This window comes from Sceloporus occidentalis, unplaced genomic scaffold (genome assembly GCF_023333645.1).
Source record: "Sceloporus occidentalis isolate IW3139 unplaced genomic scaffold, rSceOcc1.0.p SCAF_8, whole genome shotgun sequence".
Classification (NCBI taxonomy): Eukaryota; Metazoa; Chordata; class Lepidosauria; order Squamata; family Phrynosomatidae; genus Sceloporus; species Sceloporus occidentalis.
Genome location: NW_028316988.1, coordinates 27,714,394 through 27,733,280, shown reverse-complemented (window position 1 = coordinate 27,733,280; position 18,887 = coordinate 27,714,394). Strand labels below are relative to the sequence as shown.

General features: G+C 42.2%; 1 protein-coding gene across 1 annotated transcript in view; it reads right to left on the bottom strand.

The window, feature by feature from the left end:
* Positions 1-18,887, bottom strand: part of LOC149308418 (potassium/sodium hyperpolarization-activated cyclic nucleotide-gated channel 2-like) — a 65,458-nt gene that overhangs the window by 7,652 nt on the left and 38,919 nt on the right. The window contains exons 3-7 of the mRNA XM_089535774.1: positions 11,561-11,722; positions 8,986-9,204; positions 5,223-5,369; positions 3,385-3,625; positions 531-695 (exon numbers count right to left, since the gene is read on the bottom strand). Of these exons, the coding sequence (XP_089391900.1) occupies positions 531-695; positions 3,385-3,625; positions 5,223-5,369; positions 8,986-9,204; positions 11,561-11,722 (934 nt within the window). The remainder of the gene's footprint in view (positions 1-530; positions 696-3,384; positions 3,626-5,222; positions 5,370-8,985; positions 9,205-11,560; positions 11,723-18,887) is intronic.

Here is an 18,887-nt window from a genome sequence, read left to right as displayed (position 1 = left end):
AAAGAGGAGAAGATGAGAAAAAGAAGGAGGAGGAAGGGGAAAGAAAGAAGGAGGAAAAAAGGAGGAGGAGGAGAGGGGGACAGAAAGATGTAAGACAAAGAGAATGAGGGGAATGGGAGGAAGAGAAGGAGGAAGAAGACAAAAAAAGGAGGAGGAGAGAAGAAAGTGAACAAAAAGGAGAAGAAAGTACAAAATGGAGTCAGAGAAGACAAAAGTGGCGAAGAAGAGGAAGAGGACAAAAAGAAGGTGAAGAAGAGGAGAGGTAGGAGTAGTAGCACAGTAGCAGCAAAAGTGATTGCATATTTAGCTGCAGTCGTTTTTAAAAACTGGTCACTTTTTTAAAATGAGTTTGCTCATGTTCCTCTTCCCTCCCCACCTCTTTTTCCTTTTGTGAGGCTGCTCATTCAAAACATCAGTTCTATTCACCTCTGACCTTGTCCGTGTGGCCTACCAGAGGTCATGGAGTGCAAGAAACAGCCTTCCAATCCTCAGCATATGCTTCACATCCCTGCTCCAATATATATCCATACCTATCCGGTCCAGGCGGTCAATGGCGACTGTTTCAAAAGCCCGCCGCATCATGGGGTATTCCTCCAGGACTTCATTGAAGTTGTCCACTGAGAGGGAGTAGAGACGACAGTAGGTGTCGGCGCGGACACTCGCGGTTCGCCGGCCTCTTGTTAGTAGGCAGATCTCTGGAGGGAGATAGGCAAATGTTTCAACACCAAAACATGGAACGCATAAGGATGCCTTGCTTAAGGTTATAGTATCTAGTACGGACACAAGACCGGGCTTTTTTGGTAGTTGCTCATAGGCTTTGGCTCTCCTTCTCCCTAGGGAGGCCAGGATGGCTCCCTCTTTGCTGTCTTTCCATCTGCAAATGAGCAAGAATCTTTTTCAATCCTGACAGGCTTTTAAAGAATTACTGCAAGAGCTTTTAACACTGTGGTATTTTATTGACTTTTACTGGTTTGCTAAAGGTTTTAATTCTGTGGATAGTTTAACCGCATTTTAACAATTTTGCTAAGTTCTTATGTATGTCTCTGTAAGTGCTTTTATCTTTTTTAGAAAATCTGTAACCTCTCTCTCTTGGGTCCCAGGACTGGGGAAAAACATTAGTTATACATGGATATTAAGACTACTTTGATAGTAAAACCCAATGGATCAACTCTATCCCTCTGATAGAGAATTCTACTCTCTTCAGCATCTGGTATTCACAGGTTCGCCCAACACAAAAGGACCCTTTCCTTAAACTTCTGAAGATGTCAGCCACAGTTTTAGGTGAAATGTCAGGAATAAATTCCTTCAGAACCGCCACACAGCCCGAATAACCCAAAGAAAACTATGACATTTTAGCCCCTCAACTGGTTTCCATCACTTTAGAAAATGGGCTCGCTTCCTTTCCTTTCCTCACCTCTCCGCATCCTGACTTTCTTCCTTTTTATGTGACCGCTTATTGTTTCTAATCCTCAAGGAGTAGACAGACATATTTGCTATTGCTATTATTCTCACCGTAGACATCCTGGGAGTTTTTTTTAGTTGGACAGTGTTCTTTTTTAATGCTCTGAATTTAATAACAAATAACCATTTAGCTGTCATGGCTGGAGAGAAGCAGACAAGCCTCTATGTTTTAATCCTAGGAAAGGGGAGTGAGAAGGCTATTCTAGTGTCCCAGCAGAAAACTCTCTAGAAGCCTCTTTGAGCAAACACATCACACCTCTGCACTTGGCTGGTTGTAAAGGCTCCCAGTCAGACAGATATTAAACAACCTGCCAGGGGTGTCGCGAGACTTACAAAGCTGCCAGCCAGCCGCCTATTCACTCTCAAGTCATCAATCACTCTGGTCGCCAAGACAACCGACAGACCTCCGGTTGGCACAGGCTGTCACTCATCCATTCAAAACAGGGGTGGGGAGCCCAGTTTGTGCTGCCTTCAACAGCTACAATATCTGGGAGGAAGGGTCCCAAGCACCCCTTTCATCACAAGCACCCCACAAGCAAATCCCAAGAGATCCCTCTTAAGCCATGTACGAAACATTTTTAAAAGGATTCAAAAGATCTGACCATTTAGAACAAGTCCTTACACTGAACTCCTCTTACCCTTGCCTCTTTTTTGTCAGAGCACAATCTCCAACTTTCAAGCTCCTCGCAGGTAGAGATCTCTTTTTTATACACATTTATTTATTAAAGCATTCATCTATCTATCTATCTATCTATCTATCTATCTATCTATCTATCTATCTATCAGCCTGCCAAGGGACCCAAGGCATGTCGTGTGTGCAACTGGAATCACCAGTCGACTTATGTCAGCCCCAAGAGTTTCATAAGGTTTTCTTAAACAAGGAACGCTCAGAGGTGGCTTTGCCAGTTCCCTCCTCTGAAATAGAGCCTACAGCACCAGATATTCATTGGCACTCTCCTACCCAAGATTCATGACAGATTTTAAAAAAGTAAAACTTTAAATTCACAAAGAAAAACTTTTTAAAACAGAATAGAACAATTTCTTTAAAATAGCTTTCAAACATGCAAATATTATCTGTGCACACACGCATACAGGGCTGCAGCTGAGAGTCAGAGTCATGCTAGATTCCACTTGTTGATATCACCGCCTATAAATCCCAAAACCTCTATCTTTTGCTTCTCAAGTATATTAAGCCAGTGTTACCAGGAGATATGGGACTGAATAAATCTCCTGTTTATAAGCTCTTTTAGATAGGGAGTCCTCTTTTATTGTCAATCCATCTGTTCCCCAATCTATCTACCTGGCTACTTACTGACCCATATACATTGATGCACCCTATCAGAGATGTACAGCATGGTACAGATGGAAGAGCTCACCTCAAGGAACATCTACGGCTCAAGCACAAAATTTAGCACTAACGCATCCCTGAGACGTGAACGCCTAACCTTGGTTTTAAAAATTTCATCACCTCCAAAGCAGTTTTGATCAGCTGTCAGAATCACTCTTTCCTCCAGCTGGAAATAAATTTAGCTGGAAATAAATATCCATACATTTCCTTTTGCTGTTGTTGTTATACTCCTTCAAATTGTCTCCCACTTACAGTGACTCTTTCCTAGTGTTTTTGGCTCAAATTCCCACTCAGCCATGGAAACCCAGTGGGTGGCCTTGGGAAAGTCACACTCTCAGTATCAAATAAAGACTACTGCAAACCCCTTCTGCACAAACCTTGTCACGAAAACCCTATAATAGGTTTACCTTCTGGTCACCATAAGTGGGGGACAACTTGAAGGCACACAACATGTCACCTAGGTGAAGAGGTAGACTTGCAAGTAGACAGGTAGATATCTACCTATCTACCTTTATCTATTGGGCAGTTTATATCAATGCTGCAAGCAAAGAAGTAAGTGCCTCACTCAATCTCACCTCCAAAGTAGGAGCCATCTGACAGTTTCATCTCTTTGTTGCCTTTGGTGAGGACGCTCACCACTCCATGTTGGATGAAATACATCTTCTTGCCAATGGTCCCTTCACGAATGATATAGTCGCCTGGCTGGAAGACTTCAAACTTCAGTTTGGTGAGCATGGCAGTAACAAAATTGGGGTCGGCGTTTGCAAAGAGAGGCATGGAGGCCACCAGCTTCCGGCAGTTGAAATTTACAATCTCCTGGTGGGGAAACAGACAAAAAATTGAGGGGGGACATGAGGAGAAAGGAGTTCAGAGGGAACGGACAACAAAACTGAGGTTATTCAAGGACTAGATAGGAAAATTATATCCAAATTTTGAAGTGATGGGGAACAAAACAGCATTTCTCTTATTGTTTCAGGAGAAAAAAATTCAAGAAAAAAAATATTAAAATGGAGTATTAAAATTATTTACACATTTAAAATCACTTTGTTAATTTAAAAACAGAAAACATCCTTAATTGTACTTTAGGGATAAAATAAACTTTTACACGACTCAATTATACTTTTAAAAAAATATTTTTTTCGCTACAACTGGAGCTACAAGGTCCAGAACTGTATTCCTGAATCATAAGGAACCTGTAGGAAAACAAATTGTAATGAGTTTGTTCTGCACACAGTCCTATATAAAAGTCTTCTTTTTAGATATAATTATGGTGAAGTCAATCTAGTAAGACCCTGTTTAACATGAGGGATACGTTCTGGGACTGTTCACGCAGAATAAAAACCGTGAATAACCACAAACCCCATTTTTCTTAACAACACCTTGGGCTCCCAGTGGAAATATATAATAAAATCATGCCGGCAGACCTAGAAATGCCTAAAGAGAACACTTCTCTAGGCATCTCTAGGTTCTCCAGTGCAATTTTGTGGAATGCTTGGGATAGAAGTTGAACATAGAATTGTGCTGGAGAACAGAGAAATGCCTAGAAAAGTGTTCTCTCTAAGCATTTCTAGGTTTTTCAGCATGATGTTATGATATGCTTGGACTGAAGGTTGACCAGGACAGTGTGCAAATGCAACTAACAGGCAAGCAGTGTACAGTGAATCAACACAAGATAGCGCAGAAACATGAGACAGAGCAAGCAGCCCTTTCTAGATAAGAGAAACCACAGTAAACAAATCCACATTAAATGAGGTCTCACTGCATATGAACACCTCATTTTAAAAATGTATCCATCATTCTAAAAGAAACTATTCCATAATCCATGGGTTTTTTTGTTGTTTTTCCAGGGAGGGAGGAGGCCTTGAAGGGGGAAAACAGTGCAAAAAAATCCCATTTTTTCCTATGCTTTCTACCTCTATCCAGGATATTCTGTTCCACCAAAACGAATTGTCTTGTTTTAAAGCATAAAATGTACTCACAGAGGTTTTTAAAAATGTCAGGTCCCTTATTTTATTTTATTTTGAGATAAAAGCAATTTGTTGGGCTTGAGTGGGTTTTAGGGAGGACACAGGGCTGCAGAAATGGGAGACTGAGAAGCCATGAAAACAAGACTAGGTCTCAAATGGTTGGCCTCAAATGGTTGTGCCACATTTTTAGCTCCCTCATGAACATTTTGAACCACGTGAGGCCTTTTTTTAAACTGGCGTAAGTGGCCAGAATTCACCTCTTCTCTCCTGGGCCTAAAACAGCCTGGGAAGGTGTGGGGTGGCAACATTTTTCTCCATGCCCCCTTGAAGATGTTTGGGAGAAGTCTGGGGGCTGCATGCAACCTATGGAGCACACCGTGCCAATCCCAGTATAGACTCTGTCAGCTGGACTTCTACCCAATGTGCAGTCCAGGAATGGCACATACCTCTCGCAGGGGTTCATTGAGTTCCTCCAGAATGCTGTCCTCATCAAACATCTTCCCCTGGTACCGATGCTCATAGTAGTCATGGATCCTCTGCCGGAAGTCAGTGGGGAGCTTGTGGAAGGACATGTACTGTTCCACTTGCTTGTACTGTAAGATTTGGAGAGAGAAAGATCAGCACAATGGCAAATATTTATTTATTCACAAATTACTTGTTCCAGTTCTATCCTTCCTTTCCTTCAGTGGTTCAAGGTGGCATACCTGGCTCTCTCTACCACCACCCCGCCACCAACACTCAGGCCACATTATCCTCACAAGAGCCCTGCAAGGTGGAGTTAAACTGAGAGACAGAATGAGAGGCACTGACCCAGTGAATTTCATGGCTCAGTAGAAACTTGAATCTGGAACTCCCGAGTCCCAACCCGACAGGCTAACCGCTACACCACACTGGCTCTAGCCATGCAGAACAGGGTGGATTTGACTATGTATTTAGCACACGTGTGATCAAACTGGAGTGTTCTATATGAACCGACAGGAACTGTGCTTTTTTGGGACCTTTTACAAATTGTGCATCAGTAGCAGAAGCTTGTTATCTCCTGTTAAAGAGAGCCCCCTCTCCTCCATCTCGTCTTGGGTGCTTGGTGTGCTGACTGAGCTGTTCAGTCAGGTCTGAAAATGACATTTCACTGGAAAAATAGCAGGGTGTGACTCAGTATGTTTTCCCAGGAGTTATGGACATCAGGTCTATAGAGGAGTTAAGATGAGTCATTCTGAGTGGAACAAAAAGTATTATTTCCTAAGATATTTAGACCACTTTGTACAGATGTTGCCATTGCTGGTCCCTGGAAAGGGGGCAGAGACAGAGCAAAATTAAGTCTACTGACAATTCAAAGTGCTAGTGATAACCTATAAACCCATATGGATTAGGTCCAGTCTATCTAGCAGCCCATATCTCCTTCTATGAGCTGCCCAGGTCTGAGATCATCAGGAGAGGCGCTTCTCTCAGTCTCATCACTATGAGGAAATCACAGTTGGTGGAGACATGAGACAGGACTTTCCCAGTAGCTGCCCCCAGACTCTAGAAGTCCCTTCTGAAGAATGCCAGAACGGGTGTCCTTCCTTGGGCAGGCAAAGACCTTTTTATTCCAAAAGAGAAAAGATGGTGAAAGCTCGTGTTCAGGTTATTTCAAAATGGGCACCTATAGTGAGGTTCTGACATTAGGAACTTTAGGAACTTTAACCAATTCAGGTTCACATATTTCCTTGTTTTCTACCCTTAATGTGTCCTGTGAGGGTGCCTTCTTAGAACTGAGAGACAAGATCTGCTCATGATCGGAAGATTCTGAGAAATGTCTAGGGCACATATCAAGTTCCCTGAATAAGGCCTGTTGAATCTTTCCAGCAACACCTAGTGAATTTAGCATGCACTCTGCAACATTTGCCTTCCTCCATGGCTATCCTTTGTTGGGGAGATCAGCAGTAATGAACAAGCTCTCTTCTGCTTTCTAGCAGCCACCTGTGCTCTTCATTAAACCACTCTTTTATCTAGAACCATAAGAACTAGATCCATACCTAAATTTTCACAGAAAGTTCCATAACTACTGGTGGAGAGTCACTTACAACCTAGATGGTCCCAGGATCAATTCCTGGTATCTCCAGTCAGGGCCATGAAAAACCACCTGTCTGACACCTGTCAGTTTTCCTCATCCTTGCTTCTTAACCTCACAACAACACTGTGAGGTAGGTCAGCCTGAGAGTGAAAGAGAGTGACGGGCCTAGGACTGTTCAATGATTTTCATGGCTCAGCAGAAGGGATTAAATCTTGAATGAAAATGAGATGCTCCACCACTGAGCAACAACCCTTCCTCTAAAAAAACAAGGTATGGTTATTATCCTCATGGTTCTAAATAAAAGAAGGATTTAAGGAACAACACAGCTTTTACAGATTATATAAAGTGACAAGAAGGTGAGGGTATAACTTGGTTTTGAGATATATATATATGTATGTAAATATTGTTTTTTCAAAAAAAATACTGCAGAAAGAAATTAATCTTAAAAGAAAAAAACATACAGGTGCGTGTGTGTGTGTGCGTGTTTTCTTTCCTTATTGGTGTGCATGTAGCTGTCTTGTAGGTTTCAAGACGTATATTTTAAAACATCAATAAATGCTTAATAATTCCAAAAAGAACAACACAGGAAGCTGCTTTCCACTGAGCAAGTCCCTTGGCTCCTCCAGCTCAGTTTCACCCAATCTCACCGGCATAAGCTCTCCATGGCTTCAAATAGGTGATCCTTCATAGACCAACCCAGGAGTGGCAAGGACTGAGCCTGGGGCACTTGCACACAAAGCAGTGGCCCTAGCATGAAGCTACGGATCCTTCCCTTAAAAACAAAGGTAAGATTCCCATTGTCACCGTTCTGGGGAAACTACAGCTGGGGCTCTGTTATGAAGGACGTGCTTTAGAGGCCTTCTACCGTTAATGCCAATCATTGGTTCTTTGATTAATTTGGCCATTACTCAAAAATGTTGACTCATCAGTTAAAAAATAAGTACATTAAAATCCTTTAATCCACCGATTGTCCCAGGGGGAAACAGTCTCTCTACCATATGGATGCAAAAAAAAGGACACACATATGCAACACACACACACACACACACACACCAGTTAACAATTAAAATCACAGTCCACTGGCTCACTCTGACAGCAAAAAAAAGCAATGCAAGAGAAAAAATCCAGTGGAAAGGCAATGATGTTGTCCTCGTCTTTTGGGGGGTTGTCAGATAATCCTGACAGGTGAAAGGGACTTGTTATTCCCGGTAGAGCCAACTGCTCAGGTTGGTCAAGCATCAAGATGAGGAAGGAAACAGACAATTTCAGATGGTTTTGTTTTCCTGCCTCCATCCTATGGGCAAGCATCATTTTGACCCCAGGAGACCACGGCTGGGCAGAAGCCCAGTGACAGCTGCTTCCAGACCATGAGACTTTGAAGCATTCAGGGCCTCTGCAGAGCCTGAAGACTGTCAGGCAGGGAAAAAGGTGGGGGCCTTGATTTGGCAATGGAAAAAGAGAGGCATATTTTCTGCTAAGTCCAGATGTCAACCACAGTGCCACCTCCAGCCCTGAAATGTTGACTCCTTCATGCATCCTCGGATCTCCAAGACAACCTAGGATGGTATCGCACAGCTCAACGCCTCTTTGTTTCTGAATTAAAATTGGAAGCAAGGTTCAGTGCTTTCCTTACACCAAGAATAGGGAACGTGTAGCCCACAGGATAAATGACGTCTCTGATCCTTCTTATGTGGCCTCCGCAACCCCCAGACCGTCAAACATATTAATTTATAAGTTAAAAATTGCCTCAAAATGGTCTGAAGTGCTACAAAAACACTGCTGTTGGATTGATTTGTTCCCTGCTCCCACCAAAAACAGCAAAAGCATGCCACAATGCTGATTTTCAGGTTAAAACAAAACTAAGTGTGATGTCGTGTCCCTTCATAATAACTAAAATGCACCCCTAGATTAGCTCTTGGTTTATACAGAACTCAGAAACTTTTTAGTTTTTTAGGCTGCTCCACCACATTGTTGACCCATGTTCAGTTTGTGGTCTACTAAGACCCCTTAACGCATCTACTGCAGCGCTCTACGATTCTTAAGGAGCCAGTAAGTCGATAACATGCACATATGTGAATCCATGACACCATCTGTTTACACAGATGCTCCCTAATACACATCACCCTTCTTTGTTTACCCTGCCTCCCCCTTTATACCTTCTCTTGATATTGACGCCGGGAAGAGTCCAGAGACTGAATCAGGGCGGTGGCATGGCCAATAAACATGGCGTAGCATGTAGCTCCCACAATCATACTCAGCATGGTCAGCCAGATGTCGGTCATGCTCTCAGGTGCCTGACGTCCATAACCAATGCACAGCATGTGGCTCATGGACTTGAAGAGGGCGAAGGAGTACAACTCGCTCCATGAGTCATTCTGAAATAACAAGACAGACAGACAGCCTTAGAATGGTGAATGTTTTGCAGCCCACAGTGAGATAAACAGCCTTCTCCCATGGGTTATTACTACCTTGACTTTGCTTTTGTTTGAGGCAATCCATGTTTAGCCTGCATGATGCATAGCCACTCTTGGACAAACCAACCTAGGGAAATCTTAAGAAGTGTGATGGGACTGCTAAATATGATTTATATGGGAAGGGAAGTTTTAAAACCATACACAGCAGCTCAGTCCACACTTACAAAACCAAACTAAATCATTTATAAAAACGCTGTGAAGACTTATACAAAATCAGGAAGGCATTGGTTTCAAACATTAATTAGACATCTAAGGGGGCATTTTCCTAAATCTCTGGAACCTGAGGTCACAATATGAAAGGAAAAAAGATGAAGAGAGAAAAAGAAGAAAAACCTCAGACACTAGTTTCTAAAGGTTTTGAAGTTCCACTGTCTGCTGGAATGGGCAATCCATGCTTTCCTCAAAGTAGACACACTGGTTTGTATCTACTAACCTTGGCTTTAGGCAACATCCTTGTCTTGTCCTCCAGTGACCATTGTTAAAACTGAGCGTGTCACCTCATCTCCACACCCACAAAGATTTGCATTCCTATGGACATTCTCACACACAGATTGCTTTGCAGTCTATCCCTGGGCTTTCCACTCCACCAAACACATCTAAGAAATAGGTTCATGTCTATGAAAGCTCATGCTGCCAATTTCTATCTTTCAGTTAGTCTCAGAGGTGTTGCAAGATCCCTTTGCATGCTGGTTTCTGAAAGATTACTCCCAAATACAGTCATGTGTGACCAATGCAAAAGGATTTAAATCTGAGAAAGAGGAAAGCAGAGGGGAGACCAATGTCCTCCTCTGAAGCAGCGCTCCTGGTATGGAACAAAGCTTGGGCTTAATTATTCCACTTCTCTCAAAACTGGGAACTTTCTTTTCTGCAAAGCAGAGGGATGGACATAGCCCATTCCTATGACTCTGTGACAGAAAGAGAAAGTGCCCCGCTGATCAAAATGAGGAGTGACTGCTTCCAAAACAATGGCATTTATTGTGGTAATGGTGTCATTTTGGGCAACATGAGAAACTGACATTCAGTTGTGTAAGAGTCTAGGTGCAAGACATAGAGAGAAGGAAGCGCTAGTTAGACAGTATCACCCTGCCGAGAAAATAATTGGGGAATAAATCCAATGAAGCTATCAAGAACTGTTGGAAAGGTTTTTTTTCTTCAGAAATTTTAATCAGATTTATTTGATATTCTGTCAATCTGAGTTGCCTGATTATTCATAGAATCATAAAGTTGGAAGAGCTCACAAGGGTTATCCAGTTCAACCCACTGTCATGCAGGAATACACCATCAAAGCACTCATGACAACACCCCCATTCATGTGGTTGTGACGAAATGCCTTATGCTACTATTTTACTACAGTTATTACTAACTAATACGCATTTGCCATTTACAAAGAAGTCTGTTGGTCAGTAGAAAATAGAGGAGTCGGGGTTGGAGTTGAAGGTTTGGGGTGTTGACTCCATAGCCCTGGATGGTAACAGACCATGGAGGCTAGAAATTCAAGAGAACTGTGTTGGCTTTCTACTTTGTATACTGTATACAGAAATTCCCAAAATGTACGCTTGTAAGAGAGGGCTTTACTATATGAAAGCATTATTAGCCAGACATGTACAAATTAAAGTTTACAAAGACAGAGCTTCTCACTAGGTATAAGACATTTATGTTAATAAAACATATATTAGTTTCTCCAAAATCCAAGCAGATTTCCAGGCTACCACTCTCCCTTTTGCTGGTTTCACAGTCTATCAAGTGTTGACTGGAGTTTTGGACCATCTATAGAAGAGAGATTTTGGACAGCTCAGTAGGCACAACTGAAAACGAAGTAGTAATGAAACCAGGAGGGGCCAGGGCTGTTCCTAGACCTCAGTGAGGATCTTGCCATGCTACAAACAAGCAAGCTGTGTAAGAGGAAGAATGGAAACCTTGAGGGAGAATTTGGAGGGCTAAGACTGTAAAGCTAGAGTGAAGATAAAACTGGCAAGAGCTTTGCCTAGTCCTCATCAAGGTTTTCTCCATTTCCATTACAGGAGGGCATGAGTGGGAACAGAGCAGGAGATTTTCGACAAAAGACATTTAAAGAATATTTAGGTTTGGTTTTTATATTGCTATTTCATTGCACGTTGCTGCAGAAGCCAGGTAGAAAGAAACTACTCCTAAATACTTCTAATAAATAAACAAATAAAGACTAGCAGGGAGCAAACATGCTTCTGGTCCTCATTGAGGCCCTCAATAACTCCCCCAACAAACAGAGCTGCAAACCTACCACCATGTTATTGAGGGAAACCCAACAGTCGCTTGGAAAATCCTGCAGCATCGGCACAAGGAACTGCAGGCAGCCATCCCAATGACACAAGAGTAGCATCATTCCGATGAGGTTAATGATCCGCATTACAGCGCTAGCCAGGTCGTACGTCATGTGGAAGATCTGCAGCAAGAGGGAAGGAAGAGAGGAAGAAAGGGTGTCAAATATGAGTGTTAAACCAAGAAGTGTTCCCTCCTAAAATGCAAAGAACTTGGGAGAACTGCTGCTTGGATTGGGCAGTATCTACTGTTTCAAATATATCTTGGCGAAGTTACGTTTTTGGACTACGAACCAGCAAATGACAACAACAATACCTCCACTGAATAACCCAGTCACACCCAGCATGGAGAGCTAGGAAAACACTAGTCCATTGCATTGTGCAGAGATATACCAGATACTCACCTCTGAGAGTGGCTCTGTTGGATTCACTGTTCATTTATACCAGATGTCTAGTTAGTAATCTGATTACTCACTAATTTCGTTAGTTCATTATTAAAGTAACTTTAACAGTAGCTACTCTTTATATACTGCCTTTCCTAAAGACTTATTCACACTTAGAGCAAACCCTTAAGTTCATCAGGACCAGCTTAAGTCCTTTTGATTTCAGTGGATGTATATACTTAAGAATATTCTTAAGTAGAAATACTTCCATTGAATATGTCAGGATCCAATTGGAAATCATAACTAAGTAGGGTTCACAATGAACCCATAATCACAACTAAGTGGGAAAGCCAGCAAAGTGTAGTGGTCTGAGCACTAGACTATGACTTTGGAGACCAAGCTTCAGATGAAGTCAAAGGCAAAGCCTCTCACAATGAATTCTCATAAGAAAACCCCACAATATGGTTGCCTTAGGGTTGTTATAAGTCAGAAACAACTGGAAAGCAGACAACAAGAATTCCCAAGTAGGACTGAGCCTGGATCCAACCGGCAAAGTCCATCCCAGGGAATTTTATAAAGCAATTTAAAATGAAACCCACTGAAAATGTCTGGATCTAACTCATACTATCCATCCCCGGGCAATTTACAATTTAATTGTCTGGATCCAAACCATGATATTCATCCCAGGGCAGTTTACAATATAATTTAGAACAAGATGGTTAATAAAACAAGCAAGAGACTCATTAAACGTAATAGAATGACAGTGTGATTAGAACAATAAAATACCCAAATGAAATTGCAATTACAAATGGCAAAGTAGAATCTGGTGAGCTGAAACAGGGCAGCCTCCAAGAAATATTTCGGAGGACCAAAAGCGAGAGAATTTGAAAAAAGGGTTTCCAGGTTAAAATTTCCAGCCAGTTTTCTTGCTTGTTTTGTTTTGTTTGTGGGGATGGGGGGTGTCAGGTGTGCTGCAATTTGCAGCTTTTAGAAATGTTTGTATTGTGTGTATGAGAGAGTGAACTGAGGGTAGAAAAATTGCCCTGGAAATAATGCTTTAAAAATTCTGCGTCTGGGCAGGTCTGGGTGTTGCAAAGTATGGGGAGCATCTCAAATGATAAGAAGTCTTAACAAAAGAAGACCTTCAGTAACAAAGAAAACACAAGAAATAAAATATACAAAGGGAATTTCAGTATAATCAAGTAGAACACCATGCAAATACAACACCTAAAGTAGGGATAGTCAACGCGGAAGGAGCAGGGGCCAATTGTCATCCTGACATCCTCTTGACAGAGTGCACTGGATATGGGAATTGTAGTTTGTTGTGGCACCAGAGATCTCTGACAGAGGAGGCTAAATGTCTCAGAAAATGACAGTTCCCAGAATTCCATAGCATTGAGCCAAGGCAGTTAAAGTGGTGTCAATCTGCATTACTTCTGCAGTGCAAATGCAACCTCACATAGATACATTACATCAATCAAACTAGCAAGTTTTGATAAATCACATTCTTACTGGTATGTTCTAGCTGGAACGAGGAAACAGATTTAAACCTATGATGACTGGTCACACTTATATCTGCCTTTCTTCCAAAGGGCTTGTGGCTCTTGTCCTCCCCACATTATCATCACAACAATCCTGTGAGGTAGGCCAAGCTGAGAGAAACAGAGTGTGCGGGACTGGTACAAGGTCACCCAAGGCGTTTCATGGGTCAATAAAGGCTAGAACATGCCTTTTCCAGAAATCCCAGTCCAATTCTCTAGCCGCTATAACACAGTATCTCTCTCTCTGGTCCAAAACATGCTGCAGCAATAATCCAGTGTGACACCACTTTAACTGTCCTGGCTCAGTGCTAGGGAACTTTGGGAACTGTAGTTTTGTGAGACATTTCGCCTTCTCTGTAAGAGAGCTCTGGTGCCACGTAAACTACAATTCACAATAAACCACAATAAGCTGCCATTACAATACATTACTAAGCACTAGACAGGTAGCTGAATTCTCTCCCCTCTATTAAAATAAAATGGATAAACAAGGAAATAGGATCTCGGTTAATATGGCAAAATAGATTAACTTAATCAGAGCCCAAGAAGGAAGAGAGCAAGATAGCTTTCTTAGCAAAAAGGGAACTTAACTTTATATAACTTTAGTTATATAGCATTGCAATGACAATGGAATGACTCATAAAACGGTTATTACAGATTCCAAAACAATACTTAAAGGTGGAAAAGTTATGGATGGATCTCAAGGCTAGGTAATTTTTCTTTTACAAAGCCAGAGAGCCAGCCCTTCTGTTAATTTGGACATTCCAGACAAATCAAAGGCCAATTTTCCTTGAATGCCAATTCTCCAAAGCTCATAGGAAAGGCTAATAAACAAGAAAAACTTGGCTAGCCTGCCGTATGGCCCTGCAGTGCCATTATTCATTTTACTCCAAGCAAAGTCATACGCAGACAGGGCTTTCTCCACACTGAGGAGGGAAAGAAGGACGTGTGGGAGTTTCCAAAGAATAATTTCTCTACCTAATATTTTACTCTTCTTTCTCCTCCCATAAAGAAAAGTAAAACACTGCTGGACAATTCATGCACATACATCTCCACATGCTGATTCTAGTCTCAATATTGCCAAACCCTTTATCATCCTTATCAACCTGCTCCAGGTCTGCAGACATCTCTATCCAATGAAAGGACCCTTCTGAAACTTAGCAGCATGTTTTATTAAGCTCGCAATACGCAATAAATACGTCGTCGGGGTTATTTGTTGTTTGGACTGTGTGACTTTATTTGTCCGCTTGTCTGCTTCTGAACAGTTTTTACTTAATCATATATTAGTGCTGAGTTTTATTTGATGGCTCTTTTCTATGCACCAGAGTCATATGAAGAACCACTGGGAACCATGCAAACCTGCCCAAAGTGTTGGCACTGTTGCCCTTCAGGTATAGATGACCTACTCCTCCTAGTATCCCCTCTTCAATGGCCATAATGGCTGGGGATAATGGGAACTGGAATCTATCAGTATAAGGAGGGTCACAGACTCAAACCCAACCTAAGATCAGCATCAAAATCAATAAGACTGAGGATGTGAAAACAGGGACTTTTCAGTGTGTCCCCCCCCCCCCCCACATTTTTGGAAACCTCTACCAAGGACTATATATTTGACTCCTTTTTTTGTTGTTATGTGCCTTCAAGTCTTCTTCTAGGCTGCATCCATAGAAGTACGTATAGTGTCTAGATCAAGGGAAGTAATAGTGCCACTATATTCTGCTTTGGTCAGGCCTCACCTGGAATACTGTGTCCAGTTCTGGGCCCCACAATTCAAAAAGGACACTGAGAAACTGGAGCCATGTGTCCAAAGGAGGGCAACTGAAATGGTGAAGGGTCTGGAAACCATAAAGCCCTATGAGGAGAGGCTTAGGGAGCTGGGGAGGTTTAGTCTGGAGAAGAGAAGGTTAAGAGGTGATATGATAGCCCTGTTTAAATATTTGAAGGGATGTCATGTTGAGGAGGGAGCAAGCTTGTTTTCTGCTGCTCCAGAGACTATAAGGTGGAACAATGGATGCAAACTGCAGGAAAAGAGATTCCACCTCAACATTAGGAGGAACTTCCTGAGAGTAAGAGCTGTTTGACAGTGGAACACACTCCTTCCTCAGAGTGTAGTGGAGTCTCCTTCCTTAGAGGTCTTTAAACAGAGGCTGGATGACCATCTGGCAATGGGGATGCTTTGATTGAGAGTTCCTGCATGGCAGAATGGGGTTGGACTGGATGGCCTTTGCGGTCTCTTCCAACTCTATGATTCTACGATTCTAAGTCAACTACGAATTATGACTTAGCCAAGGATTTTTCTGGTTAGGTTTATCAGAGGAGGTTTGCCAAGTTCATTCAATGGATTTCCATAGCTGAGCATGGAAACCTTGGCCCCCTGAAGTGCTGATCTCTCAACCCTCCCTTTAATACCTTTTAAGCAGGCTTATTTTATCTGTTTATTATTTATTTAATGTATAACCAAGATGGGACAAAATTCTATTCTAATCTGTTTTTAATTAGAAAGTGTTGGGTTTTAAAGCGTTTCATTCCTACTAATATTAGTTAGTTTGAAAGGACTAAGCTGAGATTTAAATACTCTAAAGCAGTGGTCCTCAATCTGTGCTCTTTAAGGGATTTTGGACTTCAGCTCCCAGGCTCCCAGACTATTGGCCAACATGGCTGAGGCTTCTGGGAGCTGAAGTCCAAAATCTCTTAAAGGGCATAGTTTGGGGACCCACTCCTCTAAAGGCAACAGATCCTGTCTGATCTTGGAAGTTAAGCAGGGTCAGCCCTGGTTAGTACATGGATGGGAGATGAATACTATGAGCTGTAGTAAATAGTTCAGAAGAAATAACTAGCAAAACCACCTCTGAGTCTTCCTAGGCTAAGAAAACCCTGTGAAATTCTCACAGTCACCATAAATTGACATGTGCACATACATGCACTTGCAAATACATACACACAGAGAAACCATTTAGTTGGGGCCTAAATACTCTAAATATTCTGTCTGCACTTGGAAGCTAAGCAGGATCAGTCTTGGTTAGTCCTTGGATGGGAGACCCAGGCGCTGCAGGCTGTATTTCAGAGGAAGGAAGTGGCAAAACCACCTCTGAGCATTTCTTGCCAAAGAACACCCTATGAAACGTATGGCATCACCATAAGTCAATAGGCGACTTGCATACTAATGTGTTATTATTGTTTAAATGCTTTTCTGAAAATGTTTTCTAATTGAATACCACTGTTTGAAGTGATAGCTGTATCTGCCAAGGGATTATAAAGTGACTTTAGAAACATGCCTTAGAAGTGGGATAGAAATACTGTTAAACAGACCATCTTTGATACGTAAGATTTTTGTATTTTAGTGGTAAGAAAGGTTTCTTAAATTCTCCTTGACCTGAAGACTGATTCATCAATGCTGTCCATGGTCCTGCAACTGCACTTCTAGGCTGTTTATCCATGGTCTTGATTCCTGTATCATACTCTAACAACACCCCAAGACACATATTTACTCTATGCATTTGAGGAAGCAGCATATGCTACACCTTCTTCTTTCGCTCAAGCAGTCTCAAAGGTACTGCAAAGTTCCCTTTGCATACTCATATTACAGACTAACATGGCTATGTCTCTGAACATCCCCCAAAGTCTGACACTTTATCCCTCCTCCTTAATGGGGACAGAAACATAGAAACATAGACAAGGAATGGCCTAATCCAGGGAAGATCTAACAAAAGAGGCAAATCTAACCGAAAAAACAAAATATTTAGGAAAGAAGGGAGGAACAGGGGAAGGAAAAGGAGAAATAAAGAAAGGATGGAGGGAAGGAAGGAAGGGATAAAGAAAAAAAGAAAGAAAACAGATACTGGAATAGGTGGATGGAAAGAAGGAAAAGGAAAGAAGGGGGGAATAAAAAGAAACAAATGAAAGCTGCATTTCCCTATGTGATTAATTGGAAGCAATAGAAGGGATTTAATTCTGAATAAATATGCATAGGATTACACTACAAATGGGAATGGGGCAGCTGCATTTTCAAACATTTCAAATATCATTTCAAATACATAGGGCTACGTGGTGCAACCTTATGGACTTTTACTCAGAGGTAAGCTCAGTGTGACAGAATGGCCCGCACATGACCAGAACCCAAAAGACTCAGATTCACCGTCAGGCATGCAGCTGAAAGGGTCATCTGAGGACAGTTGCTTTTCCATTCCCATTTATTTGTCGGAAGCGTATCCAGGCTGCCATAAAAATGACAGGACACATATTACATAATTTTAAAAAACACCCTCTAACACACTAAATCCGGGGTGAGCAAGATGTGGCCCACAGGCCAGATGCAGCACCAAGGCCATGTCTGAGACCCATGTCCACCTGTGGAGTCCCCTCTCTTTTTAAAAATGCATTTTCCTGTCCCCAGGGAGGACTGTGCAAGGGCCTCCCCACCTCACCCACAAACCAGGAAAGAAAAACATGTAGAAGTGCCTTTCCATTTGGGGTTGTTAATTTTCCTCCAAGCATTTCTTAGCCTGTAGGTGCCACTCAGTGGATGCTGGGTCTATGTGTGAAAACGGGCCCCTGGACCATTTGCGTTTGCCCATCACTGACCTGAATTGATCCACCCTGAACATATATTATTGCCCTTCCAAATATTCTTAACTATCTGAAGGGCTGTTGCAGAGAACAGACACATTTTCTGTTGCTCCAGAGGGGAAAGACAAGAAGACAGGGATAGAATTAGTAGAGAGGGAATTTAAAAGAAGCAAGGAGCGAGTCAGCCGACTAAATATCCTAAAGGCACCAGATCCTGTCTGATCTTGGAAACTAAGCAAAGTCAGCTCTGGTTAGTACTCAGAAGGGAGACTGCCAACAAATATCAAGAGCTGCAAGCTCTATTTCAGAGGAAGGAACTGGCAAAGCCATCTCTGAGCATTCCTTGACTAAAAAAAATGTACAAAATTCATGGGGTTGCCGTAAGTCAATAGGCAACTTGAAGGCACACACACACACACACACACACACACACAACAGACAAGCCGGCAAGATGTAGCAATCTGGGTGTTGGACTAGGACTCAGCCCTGAAAACCACGGGTGACCTTGGGGTAGTCACACTTTCTCAGCCTCAGAGGAAGGCAACAGCAACCCCAATGTGAGCTAATCTTGCCAAGAAAACCCCATGATAAGTTCACCTTGGGATCACCATAAATTGGACACAGCTTGGAGGCACACAGCAAGGAAAGAGAATTTTGAGGCAAGCAAAAGGAGGGAATCTCGGGGATGAGACCAAATGGGAGGGAATTTAAGAGAAGGGAACCAGGAGGAGAGAATTCAAAGGATGCAAGAGAAAAGAAATTACAGGAGAGAAAACAAAAGGAAGGGAATGGGCAGGGGAACA